The sequence below is a fragment of the Sciurus carolinensis genome, chromosome 10 (assembly GCF_902686445.1).
Source record: "Sciurus carolinensis chromosome 10, mSciCar1.2, whole genome shotgun sequence".
Lineage (NCBI taxonomy): Eukaryota > Metazoa > Chordata > Mammalia > Rodentia > Sciuridae > Sciurus > Sciurus carolinensis.
The window spans coordinates 83,648,662-83,665,849 of NC_062222.1; the positions used below are offsets into that span (position 1 = coordinate 83,648,662).

The following is a 17,188-nucleotide window of genomic DNA, read 5'->3' on the forward strand; positions in this document are numbered from 1 at the left end:
TAAAAACTTCTCTTGTTCATAATACTATATGACTACTGCACTTTCTAAGACTTAAATAGGGCATCTCCCCTATTACTGAAAACAATCTCCTTATTGTTTGAGGCACAGGGCCAACCTGAAATTCCTGTAGTAGGCCTGAAACCACAGTAATGCTGAAGTTCCATGTAGAATATTCTTAGTCAAATCAAATCATTACCAACTGAAAAGTACAGAACCTTAAAAGGGAAAGCAGGGGGGGAAACACATTCTGTGGAGTGTTAACTCAGTAGAAACTACATTAAGCTGGAAAAGCACAGAGGGTTAGCTCTCCTTGGAATAAAACAGTCTACCAGCAATGAATGTGGCCCAGTTAGCATTCATGAAGCCTGAAACTCAAACCCCAGGACTCTCCCCACAAAAATGTCTATCAACTGGGGTTTTTGCAGGAAAGCAAAGAATTCTCTCAAACTTAAAATTAGAAAAAAATTCATGTCACATCTTCATATATAAAATAAGTCCCTTCTAGGTAATAACTTTTTATTAGTTTGGTAGGTTTGAGAACTTTTAATAGGGGAAAAAAATTATGTCTGGGAACTGGACATCACAAATAGAAGTCAAATTACCGCAAAAACATTCTGAAGCAGAGCATGTCAAAAAAAGTAAAGACTGCTTAAAATCTGAACATCTCTGGAAGTATAATCACCTCCGAACCTTCACAGAATTCAAATGGAGCAGCAAACTAAGAATCAAGGTTCTATTTCTCTTTTCATTTATTCTATTAACCCATATTTCTTGAGCATAACTATATGCTAGGTAGTTTTAGGCACTAGAAATAGAGTGATAAACAAAGCAACTGCCCTCATAGAGCATTAATTCTATTGGGAAAGGACAATAAGAAGCTATATAATATGCCAAATGGTGATAAGTGGCAAAAACTAAAATAAGGAATAGTAAGTGATAGGAAGTGTTAAGGGGAAGTTTCAATTATAAATAGGGCAGTCCCTGAGAAGATAATATTTGGCTTATTGGCCCTTCTCCCAGGCGCCAGGGATTTGAACCCTGGTCTGTGCACACACTGGGCGAGCACTCTACAGGATGAGCTATTCACCCTCTAGAAGATAATATTTGAAAGAGCCCTGCAGGTAACTGTGGTGGTACATGGCAAGAAGAGGGGACAACAAGGGCAAAGTCCTTGACTGAGTAGAGCCTGACTGGCCAGTGAGGATCAAGCAGACCGAACAAGGAGAAAGGAAATAAAAGGTCAAAGAGATCATGGAGGACAGCTCATGAGGGAAGGAAGTAAAGGCTGGTGCAGGGAGACCAACTGGGTGGAGGCACTCACAGTAATCTAGGTGAAAGATAGTAGCCTGAGCCAGGGCCTGGAAGTGCTGAAGGTGAAATGTGGTGAGACATCTGAATATCTGAGTGCCTTTGAGGGAGAAACAGAATTTGCCAGTTGATCAGATAGCAGATACAGGGAAAGACAGGAGTCAAGAAGACCAACATGCTGGCTGACACAGTTCAAAGAGGGAACTATTTATTGACATGGGCAAATCTACAGGAGAGGCAGACTGAGACTCCCAATGAGTCCAATTACTGAATTCCAATTAAATAAGGAAAGAAGTCTAGCTTAGAGATATAAATGCAGATGTCATCAGCACATTGATGAAGTAGTTTGAAATTTTAAACATAGGTCCTCTTCTGAGCTTTATCAGTGATATGCTAGGTACCCTGGGTTGTCATTCCACAGCTTTCCATCATTCAGACAGAAATTGCAACAGAACTCCAACTTTGGCCAATTAATATGCCTAAGAAACCATTATAAGCAAATGGTTATTTCTAAGGCAATCAGTTATGAACTAATCACATAATCAACAAATATTTATCAAGCACCTAGTATGAACCAAGTACAGCAGGGCACTGGGAATACCATAATGAACAGACAGACATGATGGTCCCCAACTCTAGTGTTATGAAGGAAAACAGATGAAAATAATAATAATACAAATACACAAATTAATAACAAATTAATTAATAGTAATTGTGGCAAGTACTATATATGAGAAGTTATAAAACATGGGCTATTTGTGAGTGTGAGCACTTTTTATATATAGACAGCTTCTCCCTGACACACAGGGGAGTACCCAGTGCCCTTCCTACCCAGCACAGTCTCTCAGAAATTGCTTATGTTACCAAAATGTCACATATGCTCAGAAAAAGTCTTTAAGAATGATAGTAAAGAATTCAAGATCAAGGGCTGGGGATATAGCTCAGTTGGTAGAGTGCTTGCCTGTCAAGCACAAGGCGCTGGGTTCAATCCCCAGCACCACAAAAAAAAAAAAAAAAAAAAAGAATTAAAGATCATTTTAATCTGTAAGATCTTAAAAGCAAATATTATACCCATTGCATTGAACACTGAGTTACCTATACAATGAACTGTAATCTCTCCATCCTTCTGGGACCAGGGATCATGTGAAATAAAGCATAGTCTACATTTGACTGAAATAGAAAACAGAAAACAACCCCTGCACTCTATGATAACTATAAAACTTCAAGATGAAAATAAGAATCAAAGCAACCACAGCTTTATACAACAGTGTACACACAAAAAATTTAACAGCAATAAAGTATGCATGATGTTAGAGAGGCTATGACCCAATATGAGGCTCATTTGATAGAATGAAAAACACCAACTCAGGGAGACCACGTGCATGACACATTCGAAATTTAACAGTGAGAGAACAGCAAAGCCATGACTAGACAGAAACCTACCAACACTTAATCGAGGTTGCACTAATACAAGTTTCCCTTCATATTTTCCAACAGAAAGAAGGAAAAGAAAGAATAAAATGGAGACACCAGTAAAAGTTTTTGCTCTGAAGCCTTCTTTTGGAAGACATTTTAAGTACTAAAAGTATATAAGTTTAATATACAAGTTATTGGTTCTGAAAGAGGGAATGAGAGACAACTGCTGTCATAAGAGGTCCCGGAGGGCAAAGATCTTTGAGAGACAGCATTAGAGTGAGGTAGATATACGCTACCAAAGCATTGTAACTAAAAGAGGAAAATTAATTCACTATTAAACAAAAGAGTTTTAACGAGCATACCCCTTCTGGGTGTCAATTAAAAAGAGAATTACCCATCAAGTGGAAATAAAATATTTGAAAATCAGATTCCTTGCTACTGTGAGGGTAAGAAATAACTTAACACCCTTTTTCTTGCTGACCATGGTTTAAATTATGGAAGACAAGAAAATCTCCATGGGTTCTACCAAATTTTTAAAAGCAGGTATGTCTATAAGGCCACACTACCTCAAAATTCTTGGTGAATAATAAAAGCCTCTCAATTATTATCAAATGAATCAATTTATAAAACTTTTCCAGCATTAAAAATACCAAATGGCTGAGGACATTCAGCAATACTTAAAATTGTGGAAATAAGAATAAATCCATAAATCTGTAAGGCATTAAGTCTGAATACCTAACCTCAAAAATCTAATCAACTTGACAAAGACTTAATTATATATGGCATAACATAGGAAACTTTCAAGAAATACCTCAGAAAATAGAAGTTCTTCTTCTAACTCCTAAAAGAGTCCTCATCTAGAAAAGAGGACTATTGAACTTGTTCTTTGTTGTTCATCTGCTCTAACTGATCATAAATGATGAAAATAATAACTTTTTTCTGACTCTGGAATAGCCTATCTAGAACAGAAGAGTAGACATAGGCCCCCTTTCCATCAATTACCACAGGAGACCTTCACCTTCTTTAGCTTTATTTCTCTTAAACTAAAAACTGGGAAACTCATTGGTATTCCTCAGATTGTAACACAGTATACTGAACTCGCTTCAAACTTTTCAATAAAGTACAGAGATCAACATATGTGTTTCTTCTGCTCACTATGATACTTCCAGGACATTATAGTGCTCAGGTATATACTACTCACTCAAAAAGCACTGGTTAAATTGAACTGATATGAATTAAACTGTAGTCTACAAAAGACATGTCTTAACATTATTTTGTTTAGGAAAGTAAAATCATTAGTATCTCTAGGTTACAATGACAAAGAGAGACCAATTACTGTATTATATCAAAGTCTTTATGTCACGTAAGTGTTATATGTCACAAAAGAAGATTTACTCTGGAATATGTAACTAAATCTTTATGTTAAAAAAAAGTTCATGGGGGCTAGAAATATGGCTCAGTGGCAGAGTGCTTGCCTAGCATGTGTGAGGCACTGGGTTTGGTTCTCAGCACCACATATTAATAAATGCAAAAAATAAAGGTCCATTGACATCTAAGAAATTTTTTTTAGAAAAGGAAAACTCAGATATCATGAAGATCATGAAATCTCATCTACCTGTGTAGTGCTTAATAATTTACAAAGCATTTCCATATCCATATATATTCATAAATATCTATAAACATATAATTATATATAATATTTGTTACATATTTTATATAGCATAAATACATATCATACATAACAGGCATGTTTTTTTAGATATTTTGTTGTTGTTCTTTTTTAGACATACATGACAATAGTGTATTTTGACATATTATAAATACATGGAGTATAACTCATTCTAATTAGGATCCCATTCTTATTGTTGTACATGATGTGGTCATGTATTCATATATGAACATAGGAAAGTTATGTCTGATTCATTCTACTGTCTTTCCTATTCTCATCCACCCTCCCTTCCCTTCATTGCCCTTTGTCTAATCCAATGAACTTTATCTATTCTTTATTGATAATGAAACCAGAGTTCTTTTTTTTCTTTGGTACTATGGCTAATACCAGGGCCAGTGTATCATTGAGTTACATCTGTACTTCTTTTTATTTTTTATTTTGAGATAAGGTCTTATTAAGCTGGCCTCAAACTTGTGATTCTCTTGCCTCGGCCTCCTGAGTCACTGGGATTATGTGCATAAGCCATTGCATCAGGCATGAAATCGAAGTTCTAAGAAACTGAATGCCATGCAGATGACAGGAAACAGAGCATAAAAGTAAACTGAGGTCTCTAAATTCCAAATTGAGGTGAATCTTCTACTTGCTTTTAACTGGGTGTTTAGAAGATGACAGATTTTTACTTTGAAATCATATTCTGTCTACAACTATCATTGTCTTCACAACAGTCCTCCTATCAGGGAGTGAGAATAAAACATGGTCTCACAATAACTTGGAGATATTTGCACATTCCTTGGCTGTCATCTTTGGGTGCCTGAGTTTATTATCTCTTTAAAACACTTTTACTAATAAAGAGTATATAAATTGAGACTGACTTCTCATTCCTTTATAAAAGACAAACTTATAACAGCACAGATCAAAGATACAATGATCCAAGAGTAAAATGAAGGGTGTCCTGCATCCATGTCAATGTAGAAGAGAAGAAGAAATAGGGTCATTTACTCCTTGAGGCAACAATACCACCCTCATCACCCATTCAGGGTGTGGAGGTGAGAGGAAGGCACCCACAGGCTCACCTATCTTGCCCTGTCCTTGTTTCCCCAAGTCAGTAGAGGATATGATCTCAGAGGATATGAGAGTTATGCCTCACCTGGCTGTCTCCTTCCACTCCATCTCCTGCCCATCCACAGCCAGCAGCTCATCCAGTTCGGTGAAGAGCTGGGGAGGCGCTGGGCTGTCATCCTCCTCTCCCAAGATGAATCGGATGCGTTCTGCGGCAGGAGAGACTGCAGAAGTGAAAATACTGTGGTTAAACACTGGCTGGACAACCCGGAGGAAAGTGTAGCTCCGAGATCTTCCTCTATCCCCAGGGTTATTGGGCTTCCCTTCCACATTTTCAGTAGACATCTTTCTTGCTGAGTCTCCCTTATCCCCAACCTAAAGCCAAAAAGCAATCAAAGCTGGTCTCTCTTCCTTCGGTCCAAACTGTATCTCTGTTCTCCAGGACAGTACTCCAGGTCTCTGTGGTTTGTGACCAAGGACCTTGAGCCCTCAGATGTGCTGAGGCCCAAACACACCACTTCCCCTTCTTCCTCACTGATGACCCATCCAAAATTATAAGATAGAAATCATCTTGAACCAATCACTTTTTCCTATAGCAGTGGGAGGGGCAACAGAGCACCCCAATCCTGAGTTTTCCTCAGGCCCCCACCTCCCACCCACCCTCCTTCTGTCCAATGTCTGGGCCCAGGCCCTCCCAGGCTCCTCCCTGACTGTAACTGGCTAACTGCAAAGTTGATGAAGGAATATTTAACAAGATGGGGTCTCTTTTTTACATAATGGCAGTACCCAAAAATATTTAGTCACACTTCAATTCACTTGAAAAACAAGTCCAAGTAAAATATTGTACACCTGAAGGGGAAAAAAGTTTTCCAACACACTTAAGCAGATAATTGAATGCCCTACTAGCTCCTTTTGACCCCATCTCCTGGAAATCATGTAATAAAAATTTAACTAGAATTTCCCCCAGGTTGTAGGTTATTTTCTCTTTTTTAAAAAAGTGAAAGAGAGAGAGAGAGAGATGAAAGCATTTGGAAATTGATGGTCACATTAAAAAACTAAGGCCCAATACAATAATAAAAAAAATTAAAAAATTAAAAATTAAAAATTAAAAAAAAAACTAAGGCCCACGGACACTTTCATAATCCCTGGGTAAAATCCACTGTTACATATATATATGGATGAAATTAATGTATATCACACACACACATGAATATATACAAAAATTGATAGCAATAGATGTATACAGACTACCTAATAAAACATGAAAATTCCCACCATCTGAAAACTAAATATAGGACAAAATAAAAGTCCCTAGGTCAAAATTTATTTACTGCAAATAAACCCATGAGAAATATTCAACCTAATTAGTAATCAAAACTAATTATTAAAGTATATGTTTCACCTACTAAAACACAACAATGGAAAAGAAAGATAATGCCCAATATTTACAAATTGCACAATACTATATCCCATTGCTGGCTGTTAGTAGGAACCTAAATGGGAACATTTCTCTAAAGGGAAATTTGGAAGGAGGTGGAAATGTTTTAAAAGTATGTCCTGGTGGCTAGGGTTGTGGCTCCGTGGTAGAGCACTTGCCTAGCATGTGTGAGGCACTGGGTTCAGTCTTCAGTACCACATAAAATAAACAAATAAAATAGAGGTATTGTGTCCATTTACAACTAAAAAATTATTAAAAGGTTAATCCTATAAGCCAGAAATTATTCCACTAAAAATACATTCATTTCAAATAAATGATAACTGTTTCAAAGATTTTGCTACAGAGGTTATCTTTGCAGTATTGTTTATAATTGAGAAAAAAATAAATAAAGGAGGATTGGTTAATTAAAGTAAGGTACAAATATATAGTAAAATACCATGCAGTCATAAAACATGAATTCAAGATTGCAGTGTTTTTACATGTATACCATATAAAATCAAATGAAAAAAAAAATCATAGGCATAAAGTGATCTTATTCTAATATAGAAAAAATGTACAATACATAACCATAAATCAAAGTCCAAAATTGAGGCAGCCCTCACTTTGCTTAGTTCCAACATATGTGTATTTCAGGTAACACAGTTTAGTTAAATAACTCTAATCCTTTAACAACACAGTTCAAATTTCTGTTAATGCAGGATATTATGTAATTGCATAAAGCACAAACTTTGCTGCTAGCTCTTCATCCCATAAATCACTATATAACTAACGTGCACTGAACAGTGGCCAATCATGGCTCTTCTTTCAGTCCGTCAGTGACTGGCCACTCAAAGCTCCTTAGTTCACACAGACAGCAAGTGTGTTGCCTTCTTGCCTCTCCATGGTAAATCTATATGATATGGATCATCAAAAGAAAAAACTGGCCAACAAGGAAACTGATGGTGTCAGAAGTAAAATCTGAATAGAGCTGCAGAAGACATTGTGGTCCATGGAATGTTGACAATGCTGCCAGCAGCCATTTAAGAGACTCTGAATGTAAGGAATGTCCTGAGGGCAAACTTATCAACATCTATAAGGAGAAAAAGGCCATGAGGAAAAAGATGACAATGTCTTATAGGAAGCGATGCTGGAAAAAACTTCACACTAGAGAAACTCAAGGAGATCCCTTGACACAGAAAGCATAAAGAATAAAATGCTGTAAGTTGACCTAAACTTAAGAGAACATGCCAATTTGTATAGGTATTGAAAGGAAAAAATCTGTTTGCTCCATTTCATAAGTTGGACAATAGGGAGAAGGCAAGCACTATTCAAGCTACCCCCATAAGATGTGAAAAAGAAATGACCATTTTAATCTCCATGTTTCTAATGTATTAAATGACTGCATACTAAATAAATACCAGTTTTAACCTGTACCTTTATAGCCAACATCAAGAGAGATTTTAATGTTTTGAAAATTTTATAAAGGCCATGGATTATTAGGATCGCCCTGTACTGATTTTGTCTTGCATGGTCATTTTTATAGTCTTACACTATAAAGCATAAACCAATGGCTGCCTTTATCCATAGGCATTTTTTTTTTAATTTTATTTATTTAGATGCAGTGATGAGGATTGAATCCAGTGCTTCACGCATGCCAGGCAAGCCCTCTACCACTGAGCCACAACTCCAGCCCCATAGGCATATTTAAATATACAAGTATACTTAAACTAAACAAGTATATTTTAATGTTACATAGATTATTTCTAGGGCTTCTGTTTTCTACAAATTCTAAAGTTTTTACATCCATCCATGTATTCACTCAGCAATGTTTATTGAGCACAGTCTATGCTCTAAATAGACTCTGCTTCATGTTCCGAAGATAAAGGATAAAACACAACAAAATTATCCCTGATACTATCACACAAGTAGGGAAAATAAACACTAAGCAATTAATTTGTTAAATGAATCAATAAATTAGTATACAATCCAAGAAAAAATATTTTCTAACTGTAAGTGTCTTCAGAACATTAAGGTAATTGAATACATATAGGTTTGGGCACAATTAGTGTGTTTTATTTCTCTAACTCATTGGTTTTGAAATTTCTAAATATCTCTGGAAGAAAAAAAAATCTAAAAAGTTCCAGGACTTTTGTGTGAAAACATTTGCAATACCTTTCTAATCAAGAAATTGGAATAAGTATTTTAGGTGATCAAGGAAGGCATGAAAATGAAGAAATGAACCGCAGAATTTGGAATCTGAACAATACTCCTAAGAAGCAGACGTTCACATGCTCCATTTAGTTGCTCCATTTCTTTATATTGGTTCTGGAACTGATAATCCCACAAATTTGATTACCTTTTCATTGAGCATTTAACATCAAAGATCCCTGAAGGAGAAAGAGCTTCCAGAAGGGAGAAGTCTAGGGTTAAACAACCAACTTTTTATGCATTCCTAATATGTGATGTAGGTCTGTCCTGACCTTTAACAGGGAATAAATGTTTTTCCAGGTTAAACAACAGAATCTTCTGCACCAACAGCACACATCCCTGCTAGGCCTACTCCACGGCACCCCGCTCTCTGGACAGACATCCTCAATTTAGAAAAACACCAATCATTCTCACTGACAGCAACTCAAGGTGGCTTCAGCAAAATGGAATGGAAAAAGAATGTGACATCACCCCCAGGTCTTAACTCTAGGTGCCAGTCCTAATGCTTCTTATATGTTATCTTATCTCCTGAGCAAGGAGTACAATAATCCTTTGGGGAGTAAAATTCCAAAATCATGTGTCATAAACTAAATTACAACTCTAATAAATTTCCTCAGTTGCTCCCCTAAGATTTCTCAGGAATTAAAAGAGGCCACAGCAATTGTATTGCAAATAATGACCTAAAGAGGGTCATTCCCTGTAGCCAGCAAATACCCTTCCCAAAGATTGCTAACATCACTCAACACAAAGATACGCAGAGAATGATGAATCATTAATTATGTCAGGAATTCACTGTTTCCCATACCCTTTGATCATGTAGGGAAATGAACTAAATACAAGAGACAGCATTGCAGAAAGAAGAGTATAGACTCAGCAGCCAGACTTCCTGGGTTTGAATCTGAACTGTTATTTATTAGCTATGTGACTCGAGACATGCTAATTTACCTCTCTATGCTTCAAATTTCCCATCTTTAAAAGAGGATTATCATAGGAGCTACAATCTAAGTTTAAAACATAAAATTCTCACAAATATTGGCCTTGAGAATCACTGCATGTTGAAAATGTGTAAGGCTGGAAAGAAAAATGCCAGAAGTGGTGCCTGATTTTCCTTTAGTGAATTAAGTGGCTTCAGTGATGAGAACACACAGGTGTGCCCACATTCCTGGAAACAGACAACAGAGGACTAAGCGGAAATAACAAACCCCTTTAGCCTCACTTAATACTTGGGTGGGGAGTGTGTCAGAAAGTCAACTTGCACTGAATAGGAACACACTGAGTCTAAGCAATAACTAAGCTAACTTCATTGTAAAAGAGAACCTGAAGAAAAAAAGAGAAAGGTTCCCAGGGAGGGAAGAATTGTCATATTAATCCAATCACTTTTTTTTGGTCAGCAAATCCAGTAGATCAAAGTGAAGTCCAAGACTCTAGTCTACCTTGATTTTCTTTGTAATTCTGTGCTCTGATCAGAACATGTTTTGGTTTTTTGAATAGCTGTGGAAATTCCTACATCACCGTGGTTATCTCTAACCGGGTCCACTTGAAGGATGATAAAGTGTCTTGTCAGGATTAGTGGGAGACCCAGTACTCCTAAACTCCACTGGCACAAGAAGGCAGACAGGAGAGCTGTCCCCACTCACTCCTGCCACCAGCATCTACATCACCACATCCACTCCCTCCGAGCCTGGACTCGGCCTCAGAGTTCATCTGGATGGCCACTAACCATCAGTCAGAGGTGGCTCAGAAGAGACCTCACTCCCATCCCCAGGTGCAGAACAGTCCATGCATTTTGCCAGCCCCTATCTGTGTGTCCAATCTTGTTTCCCAGGCAGAACTGGCTTGTGACTCACAGAAGAGCACACCTGCTCACTTTCTGATTTTGTTTCACTTTTCCTACTTAGAATATGAACATACCCTTTTCCTTCCTCTTCTTATTCCATTTCCTAGTTAAGAATCGTGTCTTTTCCAGTATCCCATACCAATCACGCCCAGCAGCCAGGGGCTCTCCCTTACAGCCATAATAACACTTTGTGTCTGAATAACTTCTATAGGAACAAAGACACAGCCTCTTCAGTCTTATTCAACATTCTGCAGGTAACTTTTCTCTCCAGCCAGACACCAAACTGGAAGGCAGGCTGTGTTTTATATGCCCTTTCCCAACACCAACACAGAACCACCACATAACTTTAAATGCTGAATTAAGAAATTAGATGTGGCTGCATAAACCCTGGGTAGTTTCAAGTATATAAAAACTATTTGCAAAATGAATCTCACATTAAGAACTGTGAAACAGAAAACATCAAAGTTTGGAAACTGTCCTTAATCTATCCTTCCTGTAATCCTTCTTCACATTAGCTGTCCTGTGACCAAAATATAGTGGACACTGAATGTGGAGCATCAAACAAAAGAATAAACACCTTGGGCAAATGCTTTCCTCTGCTAGACGAGGAAATGTCCCATCCTGAGGGATGACAACACTTAATCTTATGACAGTTAATATCCACCTGCTTTGTGTTTTATTCATTGCTATACTCTGTCACACCGATAATCTAAGCCGATAATCCAGTTAAACCCTCACTTACCCTATTATTGGTGCTTACCTCGGGTACAGTAAAGTTAGACAGATGTTTGGAAAAATAAGTAGAGAATGAATGAATGAACAATACATATTTTGCTCTGGTTCCTCAGAAGAGATCTTTCTTCTTCTCTTTTCTCTGACTCTTTTTAAGAGCATCTTGGAAAATGACATGGTTTGACAAAATGGAAATTCTGAGGTCTAATAATGATACACTGCCATTTGGTAACACAATTAATGCAATCACAATCATCCCTTGGAGTCCACAGAGGATTGGTTTCAGGCCCTCCACCCATGAATATTAAAATCTGCAAATTCTCAGTCCATTATGTAAAGTGGTGTAGTGTTGCATATATCCTACACACATCCTCTTGTGTACATTAAATCAACTCCAGATTACTTACAATGTAAATGCTAGGTAAATAGCTAGTAAATACACTACCTTGGGGAACAATGACAAAGAAAAAAAATCTGTCTATATTAAGTACAGACACACCTATTATAGGCTGGCCAACATCTTCATAGTTGGTTAAATACTTGGTTGGGAAATTGATGGATCTATAAGGCTGACTTTTATTGACTTTAAGTGTATATAGTATACTACACTGTTTGTTGAAAGATCACAAAATATTTTTATGACAAAGTTCCTGTCCTCAGGAATTTATGGATAGGAAGATAATACATAATAAGGAACATAGTACTAATAAAACAGTGATATGCAATAACTAACATTTTTTAATAACTACACTACAGAGGTCTTGTGAGAAACACTATAATTACATCATTTACTTTACACAACCCTATATTATAAACAGAGAAACTAAGTTTTAAGAGGGTAAGGAACTTCCCTAAGGATCACAGAACTGTTAAATTATAAGGCCTCAAACCCACCTGTTTAATTTCCAAAGTGACTTTTTAGCCAACACACTCTCATTTAAAATGAATAAATAAATAAACTAATTATAAGAAAAACATGATCAGATTGCCATATGAACAGTACAAACAGTAAATGGATTAGATTTCAGAAGAGGCAGATCACACTGGCATATGAAAATTCCTAAAGTAAATTAATTGAACATTTGGTTCATTATCCACCAAAAGGCAATTTGTGAATGTGCCCTTTCATTTTCAGTCTGGGAAGCATCCCACTGTGGTCGCCCTGCAGGCTACCAAAAAATATATTTTTTAATAGAAGTGATGGTCATAATAAACAATTTATATTGAACATGACAAGTCTACATATAAATTATTTTCAGTGGGTTAAATGAGGACTTCTGGATTTTTTATTTTCTCTTTAGCAAAGTCTACAATCTTATGAAGACTCAGCTCTCAAACAAAAGCATAAAAAAGAAGTATTTAAGTGACCAATATGCTATCATCAATTGGTTTATACAGTTATCATTTTAAGATTTCATTTCTGTCCTTCATCCTAAGACAAATTTTATAGGTAGACATCATGGTTTTTAAAATTTCCACAATTCATCTAATTATCAGACCACTGTAGTGCTCTTAAAAATACATTTAAATGTATATATTAAATCCTCAAACTTCATTTTCACATTGATAAGAAATGAGAAAAAACCAAATGAGTGAAGTTTCATAAACCTGTAAATATTTAAAACACATCTGTTGTAAAAGCTACCTGTTAGTCTTGCTCTCCCAGCCCCCTGACTTCTTTTTCTGATAACTGTAGCCTATTTTCCTTTAGAGACCCTTCCTTATATTTGTGGGTTCATCGCTGGGCTGAATCCTCCTGCCGTGACTCAGTCCAGGCAATGATCACAACTTCTGACCACAGCAATTTGTTTTTGAGTGGGCACTTGACCCCTAATCCAAGCCAGTTGGTGTGAATAAGTGTCAGCCTTATGCTGGAACTACTGGAAAATAAATCTTCACTTTACACTAAGAGACTAATATGGTAATGAAAACTGCAAAGTACAGATGGCCATCTTGCAAACGTAAAGGAGAAGGCTGCTTGAGAGTAAAGTAAACATGGCAGAACTCAGAACCAAGAAAGAAAGAGGTTCCTGTACCATCATTTAAACACCTAGATCTAGCCATGCCTGAAGACAATTACTTTCCAATCACGTGACAATTTTCTTTTAAAAAATCTGAGCTGAATTTTCTGCCACTTGAAACTAAAACAGTGCTACCACACACTTCTATGATTATGTTTTAATAGATTAGAGTTAAATTCCATATATTAGGTGCAAGATGAAATTAACTGCATTGAATAACCTTCTTTTATTAAAACAGAATACAAATTCTGGAATGATCCATACAATTATCTAGATTTTTTTTTCTATGCCTTAACCTACCTTTACCTCAACCAATCCAGAAAAATATCAATTTTTATGCTGGCAGGCTCTAGACAGGTAAATTAGATGGTTACTTTTTCAGTTTCAAATTAGCCAAGAAACTGAAACAGCTAAATAGCATTCATTAAAGTGGATAATTTTAAATATACGTAGGAATCCATGTATTAATAAACTCCCACTCAAGAAAAGCTGTCAATTACCACAATTATCCTTAATATTCTACGACATTATTATTCAGCCATAGAGAAATCAATAGCACTAGGAGCCTAGATTTAAGAATCCTACCAAACTGTCTTACTCAGGAGCAGAGTAAGTTCAATGAGTTCACTCAGGCTTTTTTAGGAAATATCTGTACCTTAGTCTTTTATTTTTAAAATGTAGATGACATAATTTACCTAGGGCTTACCATTACTGAAATGTTGTCATGATTCAGATCTATCTATAAGATACACATTCTTTAGAACAAAATGGTGATAGCCTTTACATTCCCCAACTTACTGGCTTCCTCCTTCATAATTTGTGCCAACACAGTGAGTTAAAATACTAAAACTAGGACCTCCGTAGTGGTGTTGGTATCTTTTTAGCCATCAAATGAATCTGACCTATGAAATTCCAGTGACCTTACTGGAAATCATTGGTGTGCAGTTTTTTTGGTCTGCTAATTCTTTTATTAATTATTCCAATTATATTAATTATCTCAGTTATTTGGATATTTTAAGAATTTCTGGAAAAAGAAGCAGAATTTAAATCAGTCATTGGATTCTGAGCAGACTCAATGGTGACTTACACTCAGTAATTAAACTAATAATAAAACTGCAATTTTTGGCTTCTTTTTTCCCGAACTTTACCTTTCATGATATCATTTTTCCTATTTCACATAATCCAAGTTTGCACAATACTCAGCTATGAGAAAAAAAATGGGGTGGTTCATACATAGGCATCCCTTGATTCCAAAAGGATGTCCGTGCTAATGCTATCTACAGAAACCACCCAGAGAGGGTACCACTTAACAGACACCATCACGAGAGCCCAAGATGGCACTCGATACCCTGCAAGGATGCCAACTCCCAAAGTTCTCAGGGAGGCAATATTCAAGCTGCCAAAACAACACAGTGCTAAAAACAAAAGCAGGAACCAAGGAAGTCTAGACATCAGATAACGGCCATTTAATAGGGTCAGCACTGACCTCAGAGTATTGTCTGCCCCTTCTAGTTCTAAATTATGTCATTTGACACTTGCCACATGCCAGGGAATTCCCAGAAGAAAAGAAAGGTAGGACTCAAGAAACACCATTACCCTGTGTACAGGTGTGATTACCACGATTGGCGTGATTCTACAAAGTGCACAACCAGAGAAATGAAAAGTTGTACCCCATTTGTGTACAATGAATCAAAATGCATTCTGCTGTCATATATAAAATAATAGAACAAAAAATAAATAAATGAAGAGGAATTCTCATAATACCCCATTCACCCACATATATCCACTAGGGTTTATCTGCTTGGTGAAAATACAGGGGACACACTGCCTTATGTATCTGGATAATCATTATTTCTGACTGCTTTTTTTAGCTTTCTCTAATCTTTTGTTCAAATCAAATTACTTTCCCAAATACCTAACTATATCCAGACTCTTCCTTTAATCCACCAATACATTCTCTTTTTGTTGTTTGTAGACATTCAACATATAATTGGGTATCCTGTACTTACATCCAAAGACTTATTACTTACATAATATATTCAGAAAAAAGCACCAGAAGGATACATACTAAATGTTAATAATTATTATCTTGGATGGTAGAATTATTGATGATCCTTATTTCCTCATTTTGCTTCTGTGTAAGTTCTAAATTTTCTAAAATTAACATTCATTTCATATTTATAAGGGAAACAAACCAATTAAGGTTTTTTAATTGCTAAATTGAAAACAGTCATGTGAAATTAGTGCCAGACACTCCCCTGAAGTATTTTAAACTGCAGAATCTCAATTATCTTTCTCAATAAATGTCCTGCACAAACATAAACCCATAGCACTTGCCTCTACTGCTAGCTGCAGACTGGAAGAGACAGTTTTGAGCCATGAAACAGGACTGACCATGGTTCTGAAAGCTAATGGACTGAGAAGCCACAAAAGCCTAAAAGTAATTTCATGGGCACAGAACAATGGGGGCTTCATTCAGGTGCCAGGGAAAGGTAGGATGCTCCTTGTAAATATAACAAGAGTCAATCAGTAAAAAAAAAGAATGGCAAAGAATATGGACACCTTCTCCTAAAAGACCTCAAAGTTCCTTCTGCATACACAGCCACCATTTCCATGTTCCTTTAATTTCTCTTTCCCTACTACACTTCTTTGCTCTGCCAGAGCTGTCCATGATAAGGCTTATGATGAATCACTCTGCTTAAGAGTGAACACATCAGCGTCTTTTCCAGGTTCAACTCAGACCAATTATCAACACAATTTATACCCTGAGGTTTCTAACGTCAGACTCAATTCTCATCAACTTTAGGAAATATTCAAGATTCCCAAAATAAACTACAGACTTGCTTGAGTGGGACTATTTTCTATACAAAGTAGCTCAACTTATAGCTTCAATATTAGTGTCACAACTAACCGTGCTAATGCTACCATTAGATGTCTTTTTGCATGTGCATGCAAAAGAAGACATCCTCCCCTTCCTTCAGACTCTCTCAAAATGCATGAGAACATAAAGACACCAAGCCTTAAGAAATCTTTAGAAATTCGTGCCCACATTGCCAAAAAATTCTACCCATCTTTCTTGGAGAGCAATATTGAGAAATGTGATTCAAAATAAGATCTCTTTAAAAGGAGAGAATGGGGAATGGAGTCATCAGGAAACACTATAAGGGGGACTGTTCTAAAAAGAAAAAAATATTTCACAAAATTGCACTGCTCAAGATTTTGATAGAATTCTGAATGCAATATAGAAATGTCAATAATACTCTACAATAAATTTTTCTTCTTGTCAGCCTAATTTGCATCTGTTCTGAGTCAAGGGTCCAAAATTAGTGGAATGATCCTCTACTTCTGTGAAGTTTAATTATATTCTCAGCAAATAAAAAAATAAATAAATATAAATAAATATATAAAATATATATACACATATATATATATGTATATGTATATATATATATATATATATATATATATATATAAAAAACAGGTCCTCCCATACTTCCTACTTGACATCTATAGCTTGACTG

General features: G+C 36.3%; 1 protein-coding gene across 4 annotated transcripts in view; it reads right to left on the reverse strand.

The window, feature by feature from the left end:
• Slc4a4 (solute carrier family 4 member 4) overlaps positions 1–17,188 on the reverse strand; it is a 424,936-nt gene that overhangs the window by 194,274 nt on the left and 213,474 nt on the right. For 3 of the 4 annotated variants that reach the window (XM_047565890.1, XM_047565891.1, XM_047565889.1), the window contains one exon: positions 5,541–5,676. In XM_047565890.1, the coding sequence (XP_047421846.1) occupies positions 5,541–5,676 (136 nt within the window). Of the gene's footprint in view, positions 1–5,540; positions 5,798–17,188 lie in introns of those variants that run through there. The other variant, XM_047565892.1, reaches the window with a different exon arrangement.